This window comes from Lolium perenne, chromosome 3 (assembly GCF_019359855.2).
Source record: "Lolium perenne isolate Kyuss_39 chromosome 3, Kyuss_2.0, whole genome shotgun sequence".
NCBI lineage: Eukaryota > Viridiplantae > Streptophyta > Magnoliopsida > Poales > Poaceae > Lolium > Lolium perenne.
The window spans coordinates 23,215,884-23,242,372 of record NC_067246.2 but is presented as its reverse complement, the minus strand read 5'-3'; the positions used below and the strand labels follow the sequence as shown (position 1 = coordinate 23,242,372).

Below are 26,489 nucleotides of genomic sequence, written 5' to 3'. Positions count from 1 at the left end.
AGACTTTAGGCTGTTTGGAAAGGATATTGAATACGGTTGCTAGCGACACGTCAACTAGGAAATGAGTAATCTGCCTATGTGTAGTGTCCATAAGTGGTTAAGTTTATTTCAGGAAAGAGCAGTGATATTACTTTTTTGGTATAAGTTACTCACTCATTCGTACCTCAAATTATGGCTAAATGTCAAGAAAGAAACTGGTTTCCCTTTTTGTCTAATAATATTTTTGAACCGAAACTTAGATTGTTGTCTGTTTGAATGCTTTGCTTTCTCTCATCTGTCACTTGGCTTGCATCATATTGCTTGCGCTACAGCCGATGTTTTTTATGTGCTGGTCGACTGCTCTAAATGGTTTAGTGTGTTAGTTCAATCCATGGTTTGTGCTTGCCTAATTAGTACAATAATTTTGGAATTTCGTCCAGAATGTTATACCACAAGATTGTACTCTCTCTGCCTCAAAATAGACTAAAGATAGGTGTACCAGTACAGCCGAGAAGATTTTACCATGGGTGTGCAAGCTAAGGGCGCTAAAAGTAGTAACATGAGGTCCAAAATCAGAAAATTAAATCCAAAACCTTGGTCGTCTCTTGGGCTTCGAAAATTCAGTAGCTGCTGCCTGATAGAGTGATAGTTCCAGAGCAGCGTGGAAAGGCAGGTTCAGAGTAACGTCCAAGTTCAAAGTAGCGGCAAGTTTAATAGGAAGAGTAATGTTCATGAGCTCCTTGGCGAACTACTACAATCGTAAAACTCAAAACCAGACCAGAATGCACGTATTACTATAGATTGCTGTCCTCGGACCGAAAAGAAAACTGCATCACAGAAGGAAGATTGAGAAAACGTAGCATGTCCAAAATCCCAATTTTGCTTCAATTCAGTTCGCGCGATCGTCCACAGACAAGGTGCAGATATTATGACGTTATTACAACATTACACCAGTAGCACCTTTTAGCCCTGATGAGATTAAACATGGATAACCACGGCCGTCCAGAAATGAAACATAGATAGCAGCAATACTGAACTGGAGCTGTAAAAGGTTGGAGCTTGGACGAACTAGAGAGAATAATAGGCCAGTTAAACGGCTGACGCGATCCTCGGGTTCGATCAACGGTTCAAGCTGTTTCACCTGGTGGATAAGGCCCGTCCTGCAACGAAGTGAGCTGAATGAATTGGAGAGCTCGATTCCATTTTTCTTTTTGCGGGGAATTGGACCATTCATGGCGGCATATTGATGAAAAGATCTGGGAGTAGCAAATAAGGCAGAGTACTACACTGTGCGTACCTCAGAGATGTAGTATGTACGTTGGTCGGTCCAATCGGAGATTTTGGCGACCTCGTCCGGGTCGAGGAAGCTGGAGATGAAGGCGATGGCGACGTCCAGGTGCTTGACGGCGAGGCTGGTGAGGGAGCACGAGCGATGGAGGTAGGTGAGCGCCAGGTCCAGGTCCACGGTGCTTTCCGCCTGAGGGGGCTTGCCAGTGGCGGCTGGGGCTGGGTCGGGGTTGGGGAGGCGGCCCTCGAATCTATTCGCGAGGTGGCGGAGGTGCTCCTTGGCGGCGGCGATGAGGTCATCTGCGTAGCCTATCATGACTCCGACCAGCTAGCGGTGGCCGGAGGGTGGCCGGACGCCGACGAGGAGCTCGATGCAGCGGGGGAGGTGGTGTTCCAAGGTGAGCATGACGGCGTAGTAGGCGGACTCGATGCGGGCGAAGGCCTGGACCAGGGCTGTCGGGCGCGGGGAGTGCCACTGCCCGCGCAGCAGGCCGTAGAGCTGCTCGTTGGGGATGACGGCGAAGGCGGGGATGCTGAAGGAGAGGCTGTCGCGGTTCTCGGCCGCGGTCTCGAGGCAGTCGGCGAGGTAGCGGGCGCCGTAGTCGAGGCCCTTGGAGTAGACCTTGCGGAGGCCGGAGGCGACCTCCTCCTGGACCTCGTCTTCGGGGCTTGGCTGCTGCAGCCGGCGGCGGAGCTGCAGGAGGCGGTCGCGCTGGGCCCCGACGTTCTTCGTGGCGGACATGGCACGCACGAGGATACACGCTAGGTTCTCCCTGAGAACATGGGGCACCTCTCCTTCCATGGCCATGGCGGCCGCGTGATCTCTCTGTGAGGAGAAAAAACTCGAGTCTTGGGATGCGCCGCCGCCGCGGGCGAAGGAAGAGAAGGTGAGGGGCGAACCAGGCGAATCGTGCCTCCTTTTTGGCCATGGGTCTGCAGGCTGGGCCCATCAGAACCGGCTTCCATGTTGTGCTCCTTCCTCTACCACTGCAAGACAACAATCACCGTAGCTGAATATTACCTCCATACCGGGTTTCAAAAAAAAAAAAAAGAATATTACCTCCATACCGGGCAATTACGTATTTCGAGATAAAAGTTTGACTACAAATTTAGTCAGCAAAAATAAAATATATACCATAAAAGTTATACCATTTAATTTATATTCAAAAGAAGTTTTCAATGACACATTTTTTCTAACATATATTATATATTTTATTGACCAAATTGTTAGTTAAAGTTTTTCTCGAAAAACGTAATTTCCCTGTAAACCAGTATGGACTATGGAGAGAGTTTAGGGCAGTGCTTCGCATAGATGAGGAGGTCGTAATCTCTCCTCACGGTGTAGTTTCTCTTGTCAGCGCACGGGGAGGTAATTTAGCGCGAGTGCGAGCATGGTGGAGACGTTGCAGGAGCTGAAGGCACCTCTAGTGTACTGAGTGCTGCCGCCCTAACTTGGATAGCACACATATTTATTATGCAAGTTAATTTAGATCAAAATAGACTTCATAATATGAATATGAATAATATGAATATGAAGAATGAAAGTCAGAGGTATGTAGCTTCCCTAACTTGGCTCCTTAAATTATTTTTATTCTGTTACACAAATAAAAGACTAGTCATACTCATATCTAGGCCTATAGTACATGTACTCGTAGTTGCCCTCGTCGGAGGAGCCGTCGTCGCCGCTCGCCGAGCGCGGCTCGAACCTACGAGGCGGCGGTGCTGGTTGCATCCCGTAGAGGCTGTGATGTCGCACGCGCCGGGGATAGATGGCCGCATCCACTACATCGTAGGCCCCGTTGCCACCACGGTGTGCACGACATGCCTATTCCTCCTTCACCCACCATGACCGGCCAGCCTCCACCAGCTAAGACAGTGGCGGTTTGAGAGAGGCGCAGATGTTCACGTGTTGGCCCGGGAAATCCTTCGGGTCACCGGGGCACCTAAAGTCGTTGGCGACCATGGCGTACTCCGACGGCGCCTTCCACTCTGGTCCCTCCTCCGGCTCCTGCAGCCTCGGGGAGGGGGGAGGGGGGGAGGGAATATGGCATACGGGTAATGAAGCCGCCACCGTCACTGCCACCGTTCTTCGGTGGATGGAAGTGAGGGTATCGTAGATGAGGGTAGTCGCTCGTCAAAATGTGGTTCATCACTCACTCGAGGGTCCGGCTGCCCAATCATAGCCGCCGTCCGGTCTCGTTGTTATCCACGGGAGGCGACCCGTCCCCCTCGTACCTGGCGAGCTCCATATCCTAGCGATTGGCGAAGGAGGTGTCCCAAGTTGTGACGTTGTCGAGATTCCAGCGGGGATCCATGTGGCGAGTGCTTGGATTTTTGACACTCGACAAAGAGCGATAGCGGCGCCAAAGATGCGATTTTCGATTCATGAAACCATTACTTGGTTTGGCGGACATTTTGAATCAACCAAAGATGATGCCATGGCCACCGACGCTACTTCATTTAAAGAGATTGTGATCGCGTCGGTCCCATTCAAGTAGCTCGCGTGATATGGCGCAAATGTTACTACTGTAAATCTTACCAACAACAAATTAAGATGTCACTCGGTGAGTTAATAGTCCATATCAAATTTAATTTATTTCCTTTATTTTAACACACCATATGCAAGCACCATGTTAAATCATGTGAAGGGCGTGGATCACTGTATGAGTGTACACTAGCTAGCTAGCTAGCCAGCCTTGGTGAAGTTGAAGTTGCTGCATGAGAAGCCTCTGGCGGGGAGGTAGCCGGTGAAGCTGAGCTGCTGCTTGGCGTTGTCGACCGCCACGAGCCTGTTCTCGAGCTGGAACCCTCCGATGAGCACCGGCGGCCCCGTGGTGCTGCCGGACGATTTCAGAAACGCGAAGCACGCCGTGTTGGCGTTCACCTGCGCCATGGAGTTGCCGCCGCCGACCGTGAAGTTGGTCCCGCCCTCGAGCAGCACGTCCACCTGCGGCACGGAGTAGCCCGACAGGGACGAGCCGAGCTTGGAGGAGTCGTAGCAGAGCTCGAACGGTGCCACGGCGGCGACCTTGGCGGTCTGGCCCAGGGCGCGGTCGAAGGCGGCGATGACGCGGCTGTACACGTCGGCGCGGAGCTGCGTGTAGGTGACGGTCGTGGAGAGGCCAACCACGAGCGGGCCGGCGGCGGCGACGGAGCCGTCGATGGCGACGCCGCCGGTGGCCGTGACGAAGTAGCCGGCGTTCCCGGCGAAGGGCTGGCGGAGCGGGACCGGGTCGGAGAGGAGCGTGGTGATGGCCTCGCGGTCGGCGGGCGGGGCGAGGTAGAACGGGCCGCCGCCGAAGATGGCCGCGCCCACGCCGTTGCCGCTGAACCCGGTCCTGCCGTCGCTCGGGAGGCAGAGCGCGAAGGAGTTGGCCACCTTCTGCGTGCTGGCGACCTGCGCCGGGAACGAGGTGCTGGAGCGCCCGAGCCCCGCGACGCCGGCGGCGCCTGACGGGGCCGCTGCGCAGGTGGCGGTGGCGGCGAAGGAGACCGGGGACAGCGGGTTGGCGCCGTTGGTGGTGTTGGCGGAGAGCGTCACGGTCGTGGTGGTCCCGCTGCGGCACGGAGTCGTGATGGCCGGCGCGGAGAGGTCCAGGACGAGCGGGCGGCCGGCGCTGAGGGGCGCCGTGTACAGGGCTGTAGACGCCGCGCCCTTGTTGATTTTTGTGAGCAGCGGCGCGCTCGCCGCCGTGCACGCGCACAGCGCGAGGAGGACGAGCACGATGACTGGTTTGAGTTGCGACATTGTGATTTTGGGTTCGATCAGCTCAGGTTGATGCTGTGAACCAATGCACGTACGTGCGGTATATATAAGCTGGAGCCTGGGGCTCGAATGCTCGATCCATCTGAAGACTATTCAGATCGGATGGACCAATGCATGCGTGGTCAATGTTGCTTGACGAATGTGATTCTCCTGCCGTCGCTGGAAGGCCGGAGTTGGCGACCTGGAGAGCCACGCGACGCCAGCTGTCTCTCGCGCTTGACTTGACAGAGACGTGCGGGGGGCGTCAAACAGACAGAACGAACCCCCTCCTTTTGTTTTTTTTTTTTCTATCAATCGGTCAAAACAGTCAAGACGGCGGCGTTGCCTCTGGCTGAACCCGGCCGGTCGTGCCGTCGCTCGGGAGGTCGACCCCGTGACGCCAGCTGTCCTGCTCTCTCTCGCGCGGAACCAAGCCGAATCATACATACTTCGTGGGCCCCACTCCATCGGATCGCGCGGAGGAAGAAGCAAGTGCTCCGCGCATGCGCGCGTACGTGACAGCGTTAATATATTGGCTTGGCTCCGCGCGCACGTACGTGACAGTTTGATCACCGAGTGAAACAAAATTACGCAAGCAAACCAGATTTTCGTAAATCGGGAAAGGGAAAAAAAAAATTACTACGTAATTAAGCATCCTTTGATTTGATTCCCAGGCGTCCAGTCAAATCAAATCAAAGGCGTCCCGTTAACGCGGCAAAATTCTGTCAAAAGAAAAAAAAACGCGGCCAAAACCGTACCCACTGGAGACAGCCCGTGCACTGCATGCATCCTCCGAATTGATGGAAGGGAGGCGCGACCAATTTAGGGACGGTCTCGCCAGATGCAATTTCACTAGCTAAGACTTTTTTTTGAATGTCAAAAGGTAGCCCGGCCAACAAAACCAAGGACACAAAGGCAAGAAAAGGAGAAAGAAGAAAAAAAGAGCAGGGGTCAAAACCGCTTAGCCCGGATCAAAGGGGGCCCCACTGGCCTGATCAACAAGCTAAGACTTCACTATAATACTGTACATAATAACACAAAACGGCTATAAGGCTGTTTATACTGGAGAGTAACTTATTCTAGTAATACATATCATGTGATGCATGTTGGATGACCTACCAAATGGAGACATTGCAATGTGCTACAGGATCCAGAATGCTCCAGCTGCTGCTCCGCTTCATCAATGCCGATAATGTCGAGGGACGGCTCCGGCAGGTGAGGCAACAACGATCGACCTTCCGTCCATGCCTTCTCGTCTAGAAGATAGCCGGCGCGAAAAGGTTGCAGGGTGCAGGCCGGAGGGACAGCTACATGGTGGGAGGAGAAGCTTGCTCGGTGTCGCCGGCCTCCTCGAGGCGGACACATGGGCGCAGGAGGTGAGCGACGAACGACGGCGAGAGGTGAGCTCGGTGGAGTGGCTTGCGGGAGAAGGTTGCAGACGCGTCCGCCAGGGAGGGAGGAGATACTGGCCCGACGGCGCCGCCCACCTCGAGGCGGACCCATGGACGCAGGAGGCAAGCAACAACCGACGGCGAGAGGCGAGCTCGGTGGAGTGGACTACGGGAGAAGGCTGCAGGAGCGGCCATCAGGGAGGAAGCGGCGAGAGGCGAGCAGAAGGAGGCCCCAAGAGCGAAGCGCGGGAGGCCGCCGGCCCTAGATCAGGGATGGGAAAGATCAATTAGGAGTTGATCGCTTCAGGTTTAAAATATAAAAGGGTTAAATTGTAAAAAGAGGGAGTAGGTTTTTTGTACAGTTGATCAATTATTCCGTAAGCATTATAACCGCGCGGTTGATCAATTAATTATCATGTTGTTCTTGGTGTATCTTCTTTACCGGAACCAACCAAAAGATTAATCCGCCTTTGGCACCCACCCCCACCCGTACCTGTGTCGGCGACTCATCGATTCGCTCGCTAATCCGCCTTTTCATCTCTCTCCATGATTGATGATGATCGATCCATCCGACGAGCTCGCTAACCACTCGCTCACCGAACCAAAACATGGCTCCTCCCTCTCCGCCTGCGAAAATCCTAGATCCCGTCGTCCTCCTCCACCACCAACGCCGCCCCTAGCTCGCCTGCACGACGCTCCAGCCCGCGCGCCGTCACCGTAATGGGCGCGGATGGCTTGCTCGCCGGAACGCCCGTGCCCCGTCGAGCTCGCCTGCCCGCTTCCGCGAGGGTGCTCCACGACGGACGCCGGCCGGCGATGATGAATCCGGCCGGGAGAGCAAACGTCCTACACCGCCACCGCCGCAGCACCGCCCCGGCTCAGACTCCTCCCACGCCGGTGAGGTTCTAACTATATCCCCGTCCATCTTCAAGGAATCCCAAAATCTCGCAGGGCACTACCAGGCTCTGTCCAAAAAATTAATAACGCGTCTTGTGCTACAGCGTCAGAATCAATCTATACTACTGTTCCCACTACTATTATATCTCCTCTTCGTTCTGCACTAGATTTTCAGAGATTGAACCGTCACCGATTTGCTCTCTAGGCCTTTCAGCTTCTAATCACTGCATTTTTTTGCTATTATGTATGTACATATATGCATTGTTCTGCTGTTTAATCATGGGCAACAGCTGCAGTCGAAACATATTTACATATATCCTACCTTTTCCACTCCAGCTAGCTCGAATCTGGATTATAGATTATGGGTGCCTTCTTGCTTCAGATTGGACAGATTCAATGTTATTAGATCTTACAGGGATTGCTAGACATAATCATTCCATATGCTAGTTCTGGAATTTCTGTTTTCTGCCTGATAAATATCATAGGTAGTCTGTTAATTTGAGATTCTATCTTTGTGTGCTCTCATATGTGTGTGCTTCACTGTCATGCCTAACCTGGGAATACTTGTTTGTGATCCAAATGCATCTCTTAGATGTTTGCAAAATGATGTTTTTATTCATGTCTTTGAATCAAAACATATCCATCTATTCAATGCCTCTCTCCATGCCCTCTGATTCTTATTTGCTCTCTATCTCAGGCTGCATACTACTTCACCATATGATGGATTGCTGCACCTTACCTGCCATACCACCGCGTCTACTTCCTCGCTGCTGCCTCCTTTTAGAAGCTCGTCAACATCGGTTTCCAAAGGTCGATTTTTTTTCCTTTGTTCATGCTTGGATAGATTGCTGCCATGCTATCCAATACTATTCTGCATGGTGCTCTGGGCCGTGGCATTCGTGCCACTACTGTCTCTGCGTGTCTATGCAAGCCAAGCAATATACTTTTTTCCAATGTGTGAGGTGCATAAGCATGTGGCATGGCTCGCCTTCCGCCCTCTCTCCTGTGCCAGGCTGACTTGCCGGTGGATGTCCACGTCGCCCACAAGGCAGGCGTCCCTCCGACACGATGCTCCTTCGCTCAGACGTCATTCTCGTCTCCAAAAGTAAGCACCTTTCTGTCTATTCCCCCTCCTAACCCTTCTTGGCTTGGATATGCGTTTAGCCTAGACATTGGATGACGTCGACAAATTTGCTTTGTTTGCATTGTAGAAAATTCCGCTGCTTGGTCCTAGGCAGCGATTTGGTTTATTATTGTGTGAGGTGTTTCTGGGGACAGGAACATGCTGTGGTGTTTCCTTGCATTTCTGCTTTCTGTACTACTTTTCTCGTTCATTCTTATTTATACACACTCAAATTGTTGGTTGTGCTTTATGTTTAGGATCTGGTGGTAGTATATGTGTTAAGAATAAAAATAAGAAACAAGGTGTTAAGCCTCCGTACATGCACATTTATCTCCTTTTCTCCTACCCGTAGCCAGCTTGTAGAACCATGTTTTGTTGTTGCTGCTAATTTGGTTCACAATCAAATGGACATACTTATTACAAGTTGAATTGTGTATGCTCAAGTGCCCAGCACAGTATTTTAGATGGCTGCTATCTCGAGTCTTTTCTACATATCAGCGTTTAGCTATGCTGACCATGATTTGTTCTTGTCCGAGGAAAACACAAACTAATCAACTCTGGTGGCCTTCTTCTTCGACTCCATGTGTTTAGGTATGTTTCTGGTTCCTCGTTGTGTTCTGGCCATCTTGCTGATTACCCTGTATGAATTATAGTGATGATGATGATCTGGTCACCTAGTTTCTTAGCTGCGTTCCAAAGAATTTGGCATCTAGGCCTTGGTACTAGGTGTCATGGTGCTATTATTTGAATTTACATTATCAGTTTCTGAATTTGTACCATTTAGACGATGTTTTCACGTTTCGGATTTACATGGCCATATTTGCTTAGTAATTTTAGGTAGCAATTTTTTGTGCTGATCTGTACATGATCAAAGTGGCAGTGTTCTTTTGTGATTGAAAAACACGATGTGCCTTTTTAAAGATGGAATCTTCAGTCCTGCTAGTACTATCCACGAGTGCTGGCTAATAGTTACCAATCATTCAGCCTTTGTTCATTCTGCTGGTTGAAATATGTTGCTGGCCTGAACAGCGAGCATGCATATCTAGCTGAATGCACTCTTCATGAATCTCGACGCAAGTAGTTGTACTTGCACACATTTTGTTACTTGTTTCCTTAGCTCCAAATTGAACTCAGTAGGTGATGCAGAGACTCTAACCTTTTGTGTGTTTGCATTTCAGCATGTAGAGAAAGAACAATTAAGAATGATGAGCCAGATCCTTAACTTTCTCTGTATGTATGTAATCCACCTGGTCTGGTGCAGTGGTGTTGGGACACGGCCTGGCCTTGTCTGCCCATGCGTCTAGCTCACGTCGGCTCTAGAGTCTAGCGCGACCTGGAAAGCTGTCGCTGCCATGGCTTATGTGTAATAACTGCTGTTTCGGTCCTTGTATTGTTTGGCCCATGTAACATCCTTCTTGTAATGCTCCAAAATTGGAGTTGTAATAGTGTAGCAGTTGTTTACTTTTCCATATTTGTAGTCTTCGGTCATGAGTGAAAAAGATCTTTTGGTTACATGTTATATGGTTGTGCTCTTGGCACTATATATTGAATATCGTGAAATTGTTATCTGTGATCTAAATATTGAATATATAGCAAAAGTCATGCCGAAAATTTGTAATCTTGGTAACTATTTTTTCCTTAAAGAAAACTTGTTTATTGTTAATTTCTATTTGCTGCTGCTAGTAGCAGTAGGAAGAGATGCACCTCACTCCGGCTCAATTGCATCAAGACTACAACTACTGTACAGAAATACTTACGAAAGCAAATGAGGCAAGTACCCATTGTAAGTAAAAATTCGTTGAAACGTGTTTCGTTGTACAATGTCTTCATTACAACTACTGGAGAGAAATAACTATGAAAGCAAGTGAGAAAAGTACATTATAGTTGCTGGCAAGTATACCCCATTGCTCAAAGTGCATGGGAATTATTAATACGTACCAGGCTACTGGATAGTCGAACTACTACTAGTAGTGTTCAACCTTCAGTTAAAAAAAAAAGTAGTGTTCAACCTTGGATTACAAGAACTGATTAGGCTCCTACTCAAACCATCTGCATCCAAATGTCCTACTCAAACAAATCTGCGAACTTACCAGGATGGTGCTAACCAAGGAGGACGACCTACACACAAAGCACATAAATCCTATGGTAACCTTCTATGTAGCACAATTGCACGAAGAAAATCATCTTGAACACCCAATGGCGCAAAGAAAAAAAGATGTTGACACATCCTCCGCTGCTCCGCATCGCGACGGTCGGTGCATGCGTCGTGACGTCAACCTTTGAATTCCCCGGAGAGGTTTTTTTTAAACTACATGCATGTTTCATCATAACATTAAGCTTGGACTTTCTAGATTGCTAAAGCATGATGAATTCCCCGGAGAGCTTGTCCGTCAACGTGACTGCATGCTATATGGAGGAGGTGCGGAAATAACCCTAGCTCCCGCTACGCCATCCATCTGAACTCCCAAGCCAATTAGATCAATACATTCATGTGGATCGCCCTCTTAAACTCGATTCGAGCCGTCCATCTGGGCTGAATCCAACTGCCCGAGTCTCATATCGGCTCCCGAGGCGACACACGCCTATCCCCAAATTCACACTAATTGCGCCTAAACACTAATCAAGGAGAATGATCTACACAGAAGCACATAAATCATACCCTAACCTCCTATGTAGCGCAAGTACACAAAAGATCATGGTGCGTTCTTGAATACCCAATGGTGCAAAAAAAAAAAGATCTTGAAGCATCCAATGTGCTTAACTTTCTACAAACTTCAACCGCGAACCTATATAATTCTTGGTCCGCCTCGACGCCGGCCTCCTCTGCGGCTCCATATCCAAAAAGGGTATATATGGTGTATCCCCATGGAGCCTCCACATCGATTTGCGATGGTGGCCGTTGGGTCGTACTTTGCAGCGAATCTCCCCTCTATGGAGCGAAAACCTAACCGAGGTGAAAATATCCCCCGCAACCTTAGCCTATCCTGATCTGGCTCCGCCATCCCCGCCCTTCCTTCTTCCCCCACTGCCTCTCCTCCCGCTCAACAGCAGCCTCGCCCGATGCCATCCCCGGTCCCCGGACTCTCTAGTTGCGATGGTAGGCACATCACATGCGTCGTGAGATCAACCTTTGAATTCTCCGGCGAGCTTTTCCGTCAACATGATTGCATGTTGTGGAGGAGGTGCGGAAATAACCCTAGCTCCCACCCGCCCATCCACCCAAACTTCCGAGCCAATTAGATGGCACAAATTGCGTTCCCGCGGATTACCCTTCTTATTGAACTTGATTGAAGCCGTCCATCAAACTGACAGAGAGCCTCATCTTGACTCCCGAGGCGACACGCGCACTAAATTGCGCAGTCGCCCACCCTAAACGCTCACACTAATTGCGTTGCTGAATCCAAACAGCCCACCCAACGATTCCCCTTAACCATACCGCCCTCCATCGATTGAGCAGCCGCCTCCATCCCGCCGCCGAACACAGTCCCCCCGCCGCCTCCGCCTCCGCCTCCGCCTCACCCTCACCGCAGCGCTCCTACCTCCTCGCCGGCCACCCTCCACCGCTCCCCAAAACCAGCACCGCAGCGCTGGCCCTCCTCTTGGACGAGCACCACGCGAAAGAGGATGCGCGCCGGCATGCTACCGACCATGCTCGCTGGGCTCCTGGTGTTGGCCGCCCGAGCCATGGGGCTCCACGGGTTGACCCATTGGCCCGCCGATGGGGACAGCAAGGGCGGCGAGACCCTGGCTCTCTCCGCTGACGGCCGCCGGCAGGAATAATGGCAGGGGGGTCGACGGAGGAAGGCCTGCCCGGGCTGCTGCAGCCAGCGACCACCTCCCTACGCCGGCAACGTCCCTGGACCTGCTGCTCCGGGCGCCGTCCGCCTCTCCGTCCCGCTGCTGCCTCCCAGCTGTGAGCACCCTTCCAAATCCCCCTTCCCTTTCCATCAGGTTGAATGAATGATTGTGTAACCCCGGTGGAAAAAACCACACACGAATCCCTCCTGACACTACTGTTCTTGGGTTAGGCAATTCCTCTGATTGTTAGCCCACCAATCTTCTGCATCTGCAGGGAATAGAAAAACTCCTACCCCATGTTCTTGTACTCCCATCGGAAGAAGAAATAAAGCTCTGGCTGCTGCTGCCTTTTAATTTATCTGTACCCATATTGTTACTAGTAGCACGATAGCTTCAAGTGTTGCGAAGGTGTTTTGGGTCCCAAGGGAAGGTTGGCATCAAGATTTGCGAAGCCCGCCCGCAGTGCACACACGTTCTTGACTGATTTTGGTTACTTTTGTTTCCTGTTGATGGACGAATGGGTTGGCGGTAGAGAGACGCATGCCATGTGTGGAAGAGGGGAAATCTGTTTTCGCTCGATTAGAAATTTGTCGGTTTATCATGCATAGACCTGGCTTCTTTTTTCTTGCTTACCATTCATAGGTGGTGATGAAACTACCATTCTTGTTTGGAGCTACTACTTACTGTCGTTTTGGTTTTCACTATGGTTTCATTACTAACTTACTGCAGCTACCCGTGGCTGCGGCTTCTGGCTCGGCATCAACATCCGTGGTGGATGGATCCAGCCTTCCACTTGTCTCTCGCACCGAAGTAGACCAGTGGTGGTATCACTTGACAGCCGGTGAGGGGCGCTGCTGGTGTCACCAGAGAGGACTCCGCTATCCTAGTGTCAAGCTGCTCGACATCAACTATGGTGAGGATTGGTTTATAATTGTACCTTCGTTGATGTACTGTTGGGTAGAGGCTTAAGTGCCTTTCGTTCGGGCACATGTTTTCCTTCTTACTATTCTTTTCGTGTCGTGGATGATTCTTGATATGATTTTCTTTGGTTCTCCGTGAAAATTCTTACTATCAAAATCTGTCCTGTCTTCTTTGCTGGACTTCTCAGGCATAAATTTTTGAACCATTGTTTTTCTGTACTAAACAAAAAGAAGGAAACCACTTCATCTCAGTACATGTTTTGCTCTATTTTGTACAAGGGCAAGTGTATGTTTTCTAGACAGGTTCTCCCTCTTCTTTTGGTGTTTTGTACAAGGGCAAGTGTATGTTGTTGTGACTAAGTGAGCACCACACCTCCTCTCCGTGCCTCTGTAATACGCCATGCGCCATGCGGCGTTTTATTTGCTTCAAACATGGGTACAAATTTGCACAGTGACTTTTGCATACTAGTTGAGTATTTTAGTTTCCTGAATTTGAGTACTCAGTAAAGGCTGAAGAGCATTTCTACATGTTAGCAGTAGCATTGGACCAATTTCTTTCATTTTTTTATCTTATCATTCATAGGCGGTGATAAAACTATCATTCTTGTTTGAAGATACTACTTACTCGTTTCGGTTTGCACTAAGGTTTCATTACTAACTTACTGCAGCTACCCGTGGCTGCGGCTGCTGGCTCGGCATCAACATCCGCGGTGGATGGATCCAGCCTTCCACTTGTCTCTGACACCGAACTAGACGAGTGGTGGTCTCACTTGGCAGCCGGTGAGGGGCACTGCTGGTGTCGCCAGAGAGGACACAGCCATCCTCGTGTCAAGTTGCTCGACATCAACTGTGGTGAGGAGGTAGTCCCACTCTCTTCAACCCCTGTAGGTTTCCTGTGCATGGTTGCTGCAGATGGTGATCTTCTTTGTGTTCTTGCCAAATACAAGGAAGAGGCTAGGAGAGGGCAGGATTCCCATAGGAAATCATTATAGGAAAATTCTGTGTCTTGAGACCAGCTGGATGTGTGTACATGTTTGCGTAGTGTTCAGGTTCTACACATGTTTCCTCTAATTTGCAGCAGCTGTGTGGGCAACTAGTGGCCTGTGTGTTGTCTCCATTGCCCCTTCATATTTTACTGTCATGTGGTTGGCTTATAATTGTACCTTCGTTCATCTAGTGTTGGGTAGAGGCTTGAGCCCCTTCATTCGGACACATGTTCCGCTTCTTACTATTCTTTTCGTGTCGTGGATGATTCTTGATAGGATTTTCACCGGTTCTCCGTGAAAATTCTTACTACCAAAAACTGTCCTGTCTTCTTTACTAGACTTATAAGGCATAAATGTTTGTACCACTGTTTTTCTTTACTAAACAAAAAGAAGGAAATCATTTCATGTCAGTACATGTTTTGCTTTGTTTTGTACAAGGCACGGGTCTAGTGTGAAGAATTTTGCTACTAAATCTGTCTTGTCTTCTCTGTTTCAGTGTGAATATTAATCAGGTCATTGTTAAGTTTCTTATTACCAAAGCATGTATTGTCTTCTTTAATCGCCTTCACATGCATAAATTTGGAACACTGTTTTTTTGGGATGAATAAAAATAAGGAAAATGCTCTGGAAGAGACAGAGTTATTTGTCCGTGACTAAGCGAGCACCACACCTCCTCCCTTGCCTCCGTTATACACAATACTGCATTTTATTTGCTTCAACCATGGATACAAATTTGCATAGTGACTTTTGCATACTAGTTGAGTATTTCAGTTTCCTGAATTTGATTACTCAGTAAAGACTGAAGAACATTTCTACATGATAACAGTAGCATTGGATCAATTTTCAGTAACATTTAACAGGATGCCTTTGTCTTCTTGCTGCTGGCCAACTGGTTTCCATTTTGAGTTTAAATGCTTTGCATCTGTTACAAGTAGAACAATACACCTGCTGCTTTTTTCTGAACGTAAAAATGCTCGGCTTATTGACTCAGCAGTCCATTATATGTCTGTTATTTGCAATCGGTTACTTGGATGCCAGATTTATATTTTGCTAGTGTTGAGTTTCAGAAATTGTGCAGTATGCGATTCTTTATGAAAACTGTGTTTGTTTGATCCTGATGTAGTTCATATACTGCGATTTTATTCGATTTCAGAGCAGTTGGTCACCCTTGATAGGCTGGCTCGTTTGTTGCCGTCACCAAAACAAGCGAAAAAGTAGTACTGATGTCTCAGTTTACTTGCTACGAATATGTTAGTAGGTACTACTAGCTAGTTGTGCGTGGGACATTTTTTATTCTTCAGATTTGAGTATGTCTGTATTGTTGTGGTGTATCAACTGCTTATTTAGTTACTCATGTGCCGTCATGTTTTAAAAATCGACCGTCGAATGTTATGTGTCATGCCGTCATGTCAACTTTGAGAGCGATATGTATTATGGCCTTATGGGTGTAATAAATAATCTTTAATTGGCTTGTTTATTGATAAGTGTGTAGGCTCTTAATATGCAGCTTCCAAGTACTGGCCTATAGTACTTGTTAATTAAACATAGATTGTACCACTACTATAGGCTACAGGAGGATCAGCCCGGATAGCAGAGGGTATTGTTGGGAGTAAAACACTTGAGAAATTTCACTTCATCGCCATGTTTGGCTTGGAAGCGTCAACATTTCACTGTACTACATTGCATTTATTCCTTTTGTGGTGCATCAGGTGCTTATGGCATATTGGAACGTCCATTCTAATGTGGATGCTGAATTTATCTCGACTAGCATATATTTGAGCTATACTGGGTCACTTTGACTTTTTACCATGGATAACAATTTGCATAGGGACTTTTGTATACGATTTAGTATTGCAGTTTTGTGTATTCGAATAATCAGTAAGGACTAAAGAGCATTGATACTCTTCATTTCTGTTTAACAACAATTCCTTTCTCTGATATGCAGTTGCCCTATGAATTTGTGGATACAGAAGAGTTTTAGAGGTTAAGGGAACTGAAACAGCTTGGTGAGTATTCTTCTCAAACTTGAAAAACCATCCTAGAATGTTTGCATTCTACGTTGTTGGGAGTGTCAGATTCTAAATGGCCATATCTTATATTCGATTTTTCCTAGTGAAGAAAATTTAAAGGCTCATTAATGTAGTTTCATCTCAGAGAACTGTTTCCTTAGGTGCAGCTATGGTATGTATTTGATCAAACTGATTGTTAGCCACATAGCGTCTTCAATCTGTGGACGCTATTTATTTTAGCTGCCATGTTTCATGCCTATAGTTTATGTTACCCTCACCTAGAACAATGAGAACTATGATTGGGAAGATACCATGTTTTTGTTGAGTGTTTCTCATTTTTCCAGTGAACAATGAGGGTGCATTGCTACTTGAATTTCTTTAGTTGACTATTTACGTCTTTGTGAACCAGTGTTCACTGTATATGATTTGGATGTTCTGAAATTTTGTTTCTAAAAGAAACAAAAAAATCGAAAAAGGGAAAGACCCTGGCCTTTGCATCTACTGATGCATATAGCCTTTATTATTATTAAAACACACATAGCTGAGTTTCTTTTTGGTAAATCTAGTTCTGAGGGAATTTACATTATACTTTGATGATTTATATAGATGTTTGTGTAACATGCTCTCTATGCTTTTCAGGTCGTACATATCTGGTGTATCCAGGGCCCGTCCACATGGGCTTTGAACATTCCTTAGGTGTTTATCAGCTAGTTGGGGAGGCTATGCAAAATCTTCAAATGAACCAGGTTTGTATCATTAAACACAAATTTGCTGATATATACTGCCAAGTGATAGTCCTAATAGTATTGTAGAAGCTTATGCATTTCTTCAATCAACAGGGAAAAGAACTTGACATGCTGATGTGCAAAGTGCAAACTGTGAAACTAGCAGGTTGGTGTTCTTGACCATGGCTCCACTAAGTTCTCATATTAATGATCTTTGTGATTGTTCTGTTCAGGTCTCCTGCATGACATTGGACATGGCCCCTTCAGTAAAAAAATTTAGTCCCTGAACATCAGTATGCATCTCACTCTATCATATTGTATGACTCCATCATTTATTTTGCAACGGCTACCATCCAATTTTACATGATCCTGTCTTAATTTCTTTTAACTTGCAGATGTCTTAACTACAATGATTGTTAAACTTGGTCCTGTTATTGACTTTCTGCTTGCTAACTAGAAAGTTGATCACCCTGAAAGAATTGACTGGCAAAAGGTAAGTTGAATCTTTGGTGCTCTTGATAATATTGCTTGAAAAGTTAGCAAAGCATATTTGTTTTTGATAATTCTGATTTGGATGTCTGCGTAACAGGTTAAGTGTGCTCTCAAGAACTTGAGGATCAAAGCGGCTCCTGGAAATTCAGAATTCAAGACTGTTGGTTTGAGTGACGAAAATGCAACAAAAAAGACGTGAGAGTTCCTCATAACCCTTATATTAATGTAACAAGTAGTCAAGAGCTGTATTCATTCTTACGAGTGCTTATATTAATAATTTGGAAAGGGCACCCTATTATTTCTGCTTGTTCTACAATTTATTTCTGTCTACAGTTTATTGCTATTTACTAAGTGCTCTCTGATTGGCATGTTTAACTAGGTTTTCATGGAGGCAGAGGAATGGTAACAACAGAGACACGAATACTGTCGAAATAAGTCTCTGATTGCTTTCTGAGGCACAAAGGCATCGAGCTCTAGTATTCTGATAATTTTCTCTGTATATCCATGCGGGGAGGTCACAGCGTTCGACATATTTCCTTGTTGAGGTTTGTTTCAGCGACATCCTCAAAGGCCTCCTCCCTTTTTAAATTTTGCCCATTATCTCAACTCCTTGTTTGAACTTTTTTATGACCATCTATGCACGCTTGTTCCTCTGCAAAGATACACCAAACCTCTGTACTCGGCAAAAGTCCTTGTCGAGAAATCCGGACAGAAGCCTCAAAAAGGAATTTCAACCCTCGATGATGTGAGTTATAATCTACTACCTCTGATTCGAAATATAAGCCTTTTTAGCTTGCTGCAGCAATATATAACTTGTTAGTTTTAGTGATGTTGGCAATTAACTGATGGTTCATGCTACCCTAAATGCAAGGCACTTACACGTACCAACTATGACTTTGAACCCATGCTGATGGCATGAGGCATTTCAATTGCACCAATGTTTACTCAAATTGAAGGGAGGGTCCTGGAAGCACCCAAGGTTAGTGAGAATCCACCAAATTTAGTGTGCCATTCTCGTGCTCGATGTTCTTCTGGATGTATCTAACTCGTAAGCCTTCTATCATGTAGCTGAGGGCCGTTAACGTTGGAATCATGCTAACCATGTTTTCTCTTTGTAGCATTTCTTTATTACTTCTTGATCATCAATGTAACTGAAGGTACCGCATCAATGAGACGAGCTCGTGTGTCAGATACAATGGATAAGATGTTTGCTGTGATAAAATCCAAGCTACCTGGATTACAAATTTCCTTCTGTGCCTTATTCCTGAGAGGAAAAACTGTGAAATTTTTGGTTAGTTTATATTTTCAATTGTCATTTGTTACCCTTCCCTATAAGCTTGATTACCTGCTGCAGAATATGTAATATATATTTGCTTCAACCAGGTCCTTGGAAGTGGAAGTATGTTGCGGAATTCAGCATTGTTACACAATATCTAGCTTCAACAGGAGTCAGTGATAATTACCTAAACAATGTGCTGTTGAAGATAAATGCTAAGGTTTGTTGATATGGCCCTGTTTTCTTTTCTCTGTATGCTGCCCTATATGCTTACGATATTTGTCTTTTCGCTGGTTGTCACCAAGCTAGGAGGGTTAAACACATTCCTAGCGACAGCGGCCACATCCATCCCGCGTCATCCTTTGCGGGCTGGCACATCGGTTGGGTTTCATCCTCCCCGTCTCCTCCGACATCCTTCCTGGGAGCAAAGCAGCTCCTACCCCCGCCGTGCTGCTAGTGAGACATCTCATCCCTTGCCTGCTATGTGTGTTTTAGAACGCTGCTTGATTGTAAAGACTAATATTATTGGCACCGCTTTTGGTGCTTCTTGAGTGGATCATGAGTGTTGTTGTTTGTAGATTCTGCATCTCATGGCTTAGTTCAGATTCGTTTGAGTAGAGGCCGGCTTAGATAAATTTTGTATGCAAGGGTTGTATATCAGCCGGTACCCCAGGCTAGCTAGTAGCTAGTAGTTGAGATTTATTGAAATGATATATTGTTGTAGTCTAATTACTACTCTACGTTGAATGGACCGAGTGTGATTACAATGCTCGCAAAACAAGCTAAAAATGAATGGGGGTAATTTGGTGCAAAAACTAGAAGAATGAGGCAATTCGTATTTGTCTTAATCTGATACTAGCACTAGCCAATCCAATTGTGCTTGTCTTACTCTGATATTTATCAAAAACACACATGTATGTTGTTTACATTCTCACAGAGTTGTTTCAGAAATAAGCGATATGTTTTGTGCCCTCTGTAAAAAGACAAACTTTGGTGCTAACATAGTCTATTTCAGGAGACATTTTTTTTAAATCTTTTTTACAGAGGGCACAAAAAATGTTAGTTTTATGTGAAACTTTACGTGCACACATGGAACATGTCTCTCTACATGAGAATTTTTTTTTCCTAAAATTTTGAACTTTTTGAAATATGTTTTATACACACCGGGTGCATATGCACCCGGGATCAGTTTTGGTTTTCTGGGTATTAGTGATTATCCTTAATAATCCCTCCGATCTTGAGTAAAGCTTGATGATGATGCAACTGGAAATTGATTTGTGACTACATAATTAAGATGGAAAATCCATGAGTGAGTGTTATGCATGACACAGACTGTTGTATAGAGAGTATGGTGTGTTTTTATTTATTTGTTACAGGTGTTTGAGATATGGTGTTAAATAGTAGGGACATGTACATATGTGATGTACAGCTTCATATAGAGTAGGTGCATGATGGAAGATGGATACAGTTGCAAGCCATCATGAGCCCTTGCATGCATTGAAATTTTTAAACTGAATATTAAACTCTTTCTAAGGAACTTGACCAGCAGTGCCAAACCGGCCGGGATCGTACTTTTGCCTAACATGCAGCGGGAAAATGCAGAGTAAGTGCATGTGTTAGGCTGCCTATGCTGACCATGTTGAAAAAAGCGCCTCTACTAATATTCATGTGACAGTGGCTCCTGCTGCTTTCCTTCTCACAGCAGGGACTGTGTACATGTTCCAAGTCGGATGTCACCATTGCTGCATTAGATTAGACGAAACAGAAATACTACACTACTGGTTGTGTAAATAATCAGGTTTGCATTTGGCAAGTAGGGTTGGTCTTGGTAGTTTATCTGTTAGAATACAGTTTTGTTTCACATCTTGTTTTAATTAACTTTCCATGTAGTTCTAACGTTTCACTCCTTTTTAGTGTCCCAATATATCCTTGTGTTTGCTGATTTCATTTGAGATGCTGATGGATAAACTGTAACAATATGACAGAAATTAAGCTTCAGTGATTTGAAGTTTATATGTGATGATTTCTCCCTATTTTATCTTTTATTATGTGCCATAACTTTTCATGGTCACTTCTTGATCATGATCTTTACTCTTCCCATTTTTTCATTAATTAATGGATCTTATGCACTCCTAGAATGATAAAATTTTATTTCATAGTGTTTGTTTGCGTGTTTAATTTTATATGGGTCTTCTTATGCTTTTGGGATACCACCTTGCTGTACTGTGTGGATTTGGTGGTCCATGTTTCCAGTTCATTAGGAGTTTAATTTGTGCTTTTGCTATCTTTATGATTTTTTATAAGATCAGTGTTAACAAACTGATCCACTATTTCAGACAACTCGAGTGTAAAGGCCATCAGGCGCAAGACAAACGGAACTGGAAGGATGATTTACTTGCAGCCACATGCCTCGTAGGTTCTAGAGAAACTTCAGAGAAGGTACCTGGCTTTCATATTAAAGGTTACACACTAAATCTGTTAGATGTAGACCAATTATGATCAAAGTTTTGTTTTGTTTAATCTCTATTCAAGACAGAGGCTGCCCCCAGGAAGAGAGTTGCTGCCAACTAGGAATTGATAGCAAAAGTTTCTATTCTATTTTACGAAGGGAAAATGATATAGGTACTAGGACGTCAACTAAACGGTAGTAATGACAGATCTATTTTGCACTTATGGGTTCTATGGATAACAATATGGTGTTACTATTATTGAAATCGAGAGCACTCCTGTAATTGGAGCACATCCCATGCTTGAAAAGTTAAATTTAGGATTTGAAATGATGTGGAAGTTTGGTGTTTATTGATCCTCTCATCTCAACCTTGTTTTGTTTTAATTGAAACTGATACTCTTGTTTTCAGAATATCTAGCTTGTAACGATGTCATTGTAATGAGCCAATTATGCTTGTATATGAAATGTTGATAACCATAGGTCCTTTATTGTCCAATATGGTAATCCTTTTCATGTTCAGAACTAGCCATGCTTGTATATGAACGGTTAAATATGTTACAACAGGACTATATATGCATAATCGATCATGAACTTTTATTTGTAATGATATTCTGGGATGCATTGAAACCTAGATTTTGTATGTGCTATGTCATTATTTATGTGTAATATTGTGTTTGTTGTGACCAGTGTATGTGCTGTGTGTAATTATGCTCCTTTCTGCAGCACCGGCCTCCCCAAGCTCTCGCTGTTGGCGGCTTGGCGCCCACTTGGAGCTGATGCCGTCGGTGTTCTTCCTCTTCTGCCGGTCACATCACCGATGTGCTTCTCCCTCATTGTCTTGCATCCTGACACCATGAAGAGGCTCCACCTCTTCCGAGGAGATGCTCAAGGTATGTACATCTGCTAGATTCCCTCTTCTTGTAGTTCCAAGAATCCGAGGCTGAACTGGTGACTTGTGGTGGCATTGTGGGTAGCTGACCATGCTGGCCAGAAGTAGTTTAGGCTATGAATCTGTAGTCGATTTAGTTGCTGTTAGCCTAGTGACGCAATTTGGATTTGGTTTGACTGTTCGGAGGAGCAGGGGAGTGGAGTTGGGTTTTGTCTATCGGTGTAGGATTTGGTGAGTTTCAGTAGTCCTAGTTTGTTGTTCCTAGGCTTGTACATGATAAGTGTGTTAAAATGAAGTTGCCGGCACATGAGCCTAATGTCCAATCACCCAAATTGTGATTGGACCATCAGAGTATCCAATTGACCATAGAATGTTAACTGCACTTTGTATCTATATTTGATAACGCCTAGAGTTGTATTACGTTGGAACTCATAATTACCATGTTCCCACAAATACCACCATGTGCTCCCAATCAGTATATTTGCTATTGAACAATAGTTGGGGACAATTGTACCATTTGTTTCCTTGACCATAAGATAGCATGTTCCATTCATTTTTTCGGTTTATAGGATAACACATTGACGAACTCATATCCATCAAGGCATTAACAAAATGTGTAACATTTAATATGTAACACATGTTTCCATAGTGCTATTGTTTTGTTTTAAAAGGTGTTTATTTGCTTGGTCACTTGCTGATTTTTCTTGTCTCCTCCAGAGGGATGTGGTTCCAGCTCGCAAGTGCAATGACGGGAACTAGAGAATACATTAGCCTTTGGTATACCCATGATCAAGCAAATAATTAAGAATAATGAAGGGAGGATTCTTGGGTACACATTTATCTTGTTTTCGCTATCAGTTGATCCCTAACTATGTATTTCCTTTTGTTAACCGAGATCATTTTCCTCGAGTTTTGGCTCATGCACCCATTAGAGAGTTGGCTAAACTAGGTATGTTTGCATGGTGACGGATGAGGTTGTACATTATTTCTGTTCTGCCATGTAAGATTCATAGTCATGGTAAATGGATAGAAACTGCAAGAAGTTTACTACCTGCACCCATATCTCGTGAAACTCTGCAAGGGTTTTTTAATGAATTTTATTATTGGTATGCATTTTCTCATGTCTTATTCTAGTTTTCAAGCATTGTGGTTTCCCCTTGCATTTGTTGATACATGTCAGTTTAACTACTCCGTGTTAGACATTCTGGAAATAGTATGTGAATTTTCTTTTGGGAACCGCCGCCAACTGAATAGTGATGACATACCTCCGTATATATTAGCCCAGGCACTTTGGCACTTGCCCTTGATTTGTGGTAGTCATTGCAAATATACCGCATGCTTGCTCCTTCCTTAATCTGCAAGGATCTTGTACCATGAATAATTAATCTTTCTGAAGCTAGGATCACTTTCACATAGTTCCTTAATACTCATGATTCCAGGTCTTGTTCAAGTTGATCATGCATGGCTTGCTCTACGTCAACTCAATTCTTACTATTAATGCTATTATGGTCATCTATCCACTGTGCTTACTCTTCTATGTGTGTACGTGCATGTATGGTTCAAGGGTGCCTGTGTAGTTCATGGGCTGCTTCAAGTTGTAAACAAATTAAGCTTCAGCTGCATCAGCAATCACCAACCTATGCGACACATCCAATTTGAGTGAATTATGTAAACTTGATAGCATAGTTCTGTAGCCTGCCTACTCTCTAAAGCTGTATAATTTTCTGGGTTTCTCTGTAACTTTCCAATGGTTTATCTTTTCCCCCTTAATGATTTTTTTCACTGCAGATAGATATTGCAGGAAGGGCGGGCCTGGTGCAGCGGTAGAGACTCACCGCCTGTGACCGAGAGGTCCCAGGTTCGAGTCGCGGTCTCCTCACATTGCACTTCGTGAGGGTAAGACTTACCACTAACACCTTCCCCAGACCCCGCACAGTGCGGGAGCTCTCAGCACTGGGTACGTCCTTTTTTAGATAGATATTGCAGATTATGTTATCGTTAATCGTTTACTAGTTGAAATTTTAGGGATAATGTAATTATTTTGCAAGGTAATTGCATGAAGAGGAGTTCCTACCATCAACTTGACAAGGTAAAACTTGAAGAGTTTCCAAGCTTGAGTTCTGTACATGGTAAATATTCTTGTTACATGCTTAAACATGACCTGCTATATGGTAGAACTGGTGTGATCTGGAACTAAAACTTACTTGGCTTTCTTACTCTCGTTTGTAAAATTGCAAGGTATTTTCTACTTAGGTAAGTGGGGATATACTAAACAAACATCTAGAATGATACGTTCTATGCTTTGATTGCACCTATAACATCCTTACATTTGCTATATACGGTACTTGATCTGGAAAATGAGTAATCTGCCTATGTCTAGTGTCCATAAGTGGTAAAGTTGATTCCAGGAAAGAGTAGTGACAAAATATTAAGTTTCCTGTTTATCAAAGAAAAATTCCATACCAGGGATTTAGCTTGTTTGATATAAATTACTCACTCATTGTACACGAAATTATGGCTAACTATCAAGAAAGAAAGTGGTTTCCCTTTTTGTCTAATAATATTTTTGAACTGGAACTTAGATTGTTGTCTGTTTGAATGCTTTGCTTTCTCTAATCTGTCACTTGGCTTGCTTAAATACATGCTCTTTTGTTTGTGTGGTAGCCTGTATATGTCCCACTGTCATGTCGTGTGGATGTAAATCGAAAGCATCCTCCAAAATTATTGATGTTAAAAACTGGTATGTTGGTCATCATGTTCTTGTTTTTGATCCAGTACATTGTGGAGGACTATGCTGGCCATCTGTGGTGCCGCTGTTGCTGCTGTGCTGGACACATGTGGCCCATGTGTGATTTATTGCTGAAGTAACTTGGTAGTGTTGAGTTGTATTAGACCTTGTATTGCCCATTTTTTGCAGGGTGGTAAGAATACATTGTTGATTATTTGATCTGTGTTGTGAATGTACAGGGAAAGAGTCTGGGTCATGCCGATTTTTTTGGTGCTCCAGCTAATTAACCTCGCAAGAAGCTCAAGGTTGCACCAGCTAGCCTGCCGTGGAAAAGAAGCTAGGCTAGGCATTGTAGATTTGCAAGCAAGCCTATATATGTATGCTGGCATGTTCTCATCTATCGTATATATCTCATACACATAACATGCACTAGTGTGACTGCAAACTCAGATATAATCCCTAATAATATGAAGGTTATGGTTAAAATCGTTCCAAGGCTGATGGAAACACCAGTATTCTAGAACATGTACTAGCTGATGTAATTTTCTCGCGCTGATGGAGTTGTGATGTTTGCACTTATTCTTCTTTTATTATCCATTTATTTTTGATGTGATCAATATGTCCAGAAAAATGGGAGTTTGTCAAAATTTTGTAAAAGTAGGTTGAGTGGTCTTGGATACTGGCATGTGGCTGGCAAGGGAGTACTAGTTGGTGTGCTTGCAGATATGTATCTAATAATTGATTGATTTCACTGGGAGAAATCTAGCTTGTACTTTGGTTGGTTGTAATTGGCTAGTAACATTGGGATAAGTTGTGATGAAGCAGTGCTAGACTTTTTGCCAGATGAAGCTAATTTAGGCTTTGGTGAGTCGATTCAATCGTGCGAGCGACACCTTTGCCAACAGGAATGGCTCCTCACTGGGTTTCTCGTCGACATCCCTGCTCATGTAAGGGGAAGAGGATGGCATGGTGCAGACTCGCTAAAATTAAGGGTTGCCTTGTTTAGATGGTGTTTGTTTTAACATGCTTGTTTATATGGTGTTGACCGTTGGAGGAGTTACAACGGGAAATAAACATGAAAGAGATAACTATGTGGCCTTGCTCAAGGGAAAAAAAAATCTATTGGGCTGGACCTCATGGTATCCCGCTTGGGGGCCGTCCTAGGATTTTGCCACGTTTCTTGCAGCACATATCTCGCAGCTCTGAACCCCACTAATATTTTGATACATACAAGTATGGACTATTAATATCCATTGTACCCATGAATTCCGTTTGCAACATATATGTAGTTGATTTGAGTTGTAATCATCGACGGACATGTCCTTGTAGTACATCTTCGTTTGTAGCCCCAGTGAAGAGGAGGATGGCAGCGAGCTCGGCCATGGATATCACAGGACCGGTAGCAAGCTCGGCCATGCACATCACATGACCTGCAGCGAGCTTGGCCGTCATGTACGTTGATGGCGCCATTGTGCTCACCTCCACCATCGGTGAAAGATTCATTAGATTCGCTTCTGATGTACAAGATGCCTGCATAATCTAGTATTTATTTTCCTAACGGGACTGTTAACACCAACCAAAATCATTTAACAAAATGACAATACGATGAGATATTGTGCACAGTTGGCATTTTGAAGATTCACATGGATATTCATAAAGTAGCTCTACAAATAGCCCTGATCCATGGCTCGTCGCTGCGGCCTTCTTGTGGAACGAAGAACGGTCGAGTGTTTCCGAGCAGCGAGGAAGTGGAGAAGAAAAGCCGCCACGAGCTCCAACTCACCATCACCGACCA

The 26,489-nt window shown here is 45.2% G+C and overlaps 2 protein-coding genes and 2 long non-coding RNA genes across 13 annotated transcripts; 2 read left to right on the top strand and 2 right to left on the bottom strand.

The window, feature by feature from the left end:
* Positions 1-857: 857 nt before the first annotated feature.
* Positions 858-2,190, bottom strand: LOC127340935 (uncharacterized). The gene is made up of 2 exons (XM_051366705.2): positions 1,277-2,190; positions 858-1,139 (listed from the first exon to the last, which is right to left on the bottom strand). The coding sequence occupies exon 1, from the start codon at positions 2,072-2,074 to the stop codon at positions 1,595-1,597; it is 480 nt and encodes a 159-aa protein (XP_051222665.1). The 5' UTR covers positions 2,075-2,190; the 3' UTR covers positions 858-1,139; positions 1,277-1,594.
* Positions 2,191-3,705: 1,515 nt separating this feature from the next.
* On the bottom strand, positions 3,706-5,066 carry LOC127340933 (chitinase CLP-like). The gene has a single exon (XM_051366703.2). It carries the CDS (start codon positions 5,012-5,014, stop codon positions 3,953-3,955), a length of 1,062 nt encoding a protein of 353 aa, XP_051222663.1. The 5' UTR covers positions 5,015-5,066; the 3' UTR covers positions 3,706-3,952.
* Positions 5,067-6,970: 1,904 nt separating this feature from the next.
* LOC127340939 (uncharacterized) lies at positions 6,971-9,973 on the top strand. The gene is made up of 3 exons (XR_007875056.2): positions 6,971-7,299; positions 7,997-9,013; positions 9,601-9,973. It is a non-coding gene; the product is annotated as an uncharacterized lncRNA (long non-coding RNA).
* Positions 9,974-12,198: 2,225 nt separating this feature from the next.
* Positions 12,199-25,246, top strand: LOC127340937 (uncharacterized). 10 transcript variants are annotated; one of them, XR_011754677.1, is made up of 22 exons: positions 12,199-12,335; positions 12,950-13,133; positions 13,809-14,000; positions 16,072-16,132; positions 16,775-16,881; positions 16,975-17,026; positions 17,094-17,153; positions 17,256-17,353; positions 17,450-17,547; positions 17,732-17,897; positions 18,013-18,097; positions 18,224-18,331; positions 18,471-18,643; positions 18,736-18,848; positions 18,938-19,084; positions 20,965-21,067; positions 21,801-21,967; positions 22,684-22,915; positions 23,755-23,923; positions 24,015-24,095; positions 24,742-24,838; positions 24,934-25,240. It is a non-coding gene; the product is annotated as an uncharacterized lncRNA (long non-coding RNA). The 10 variants fall into 10 exon arrangements; XR_011754678.1 differs by having other exon boundaries at positions 22,684-22,795; positions 24,934-25,239; XR_011754682.1 differs by having other exon boundaries at positions 22,684-23,923; positions 24,742-24,830; positions 24,934-25,246.
* Positions 25,247-26,489: the final 1,243 nt, after the last annotated feature.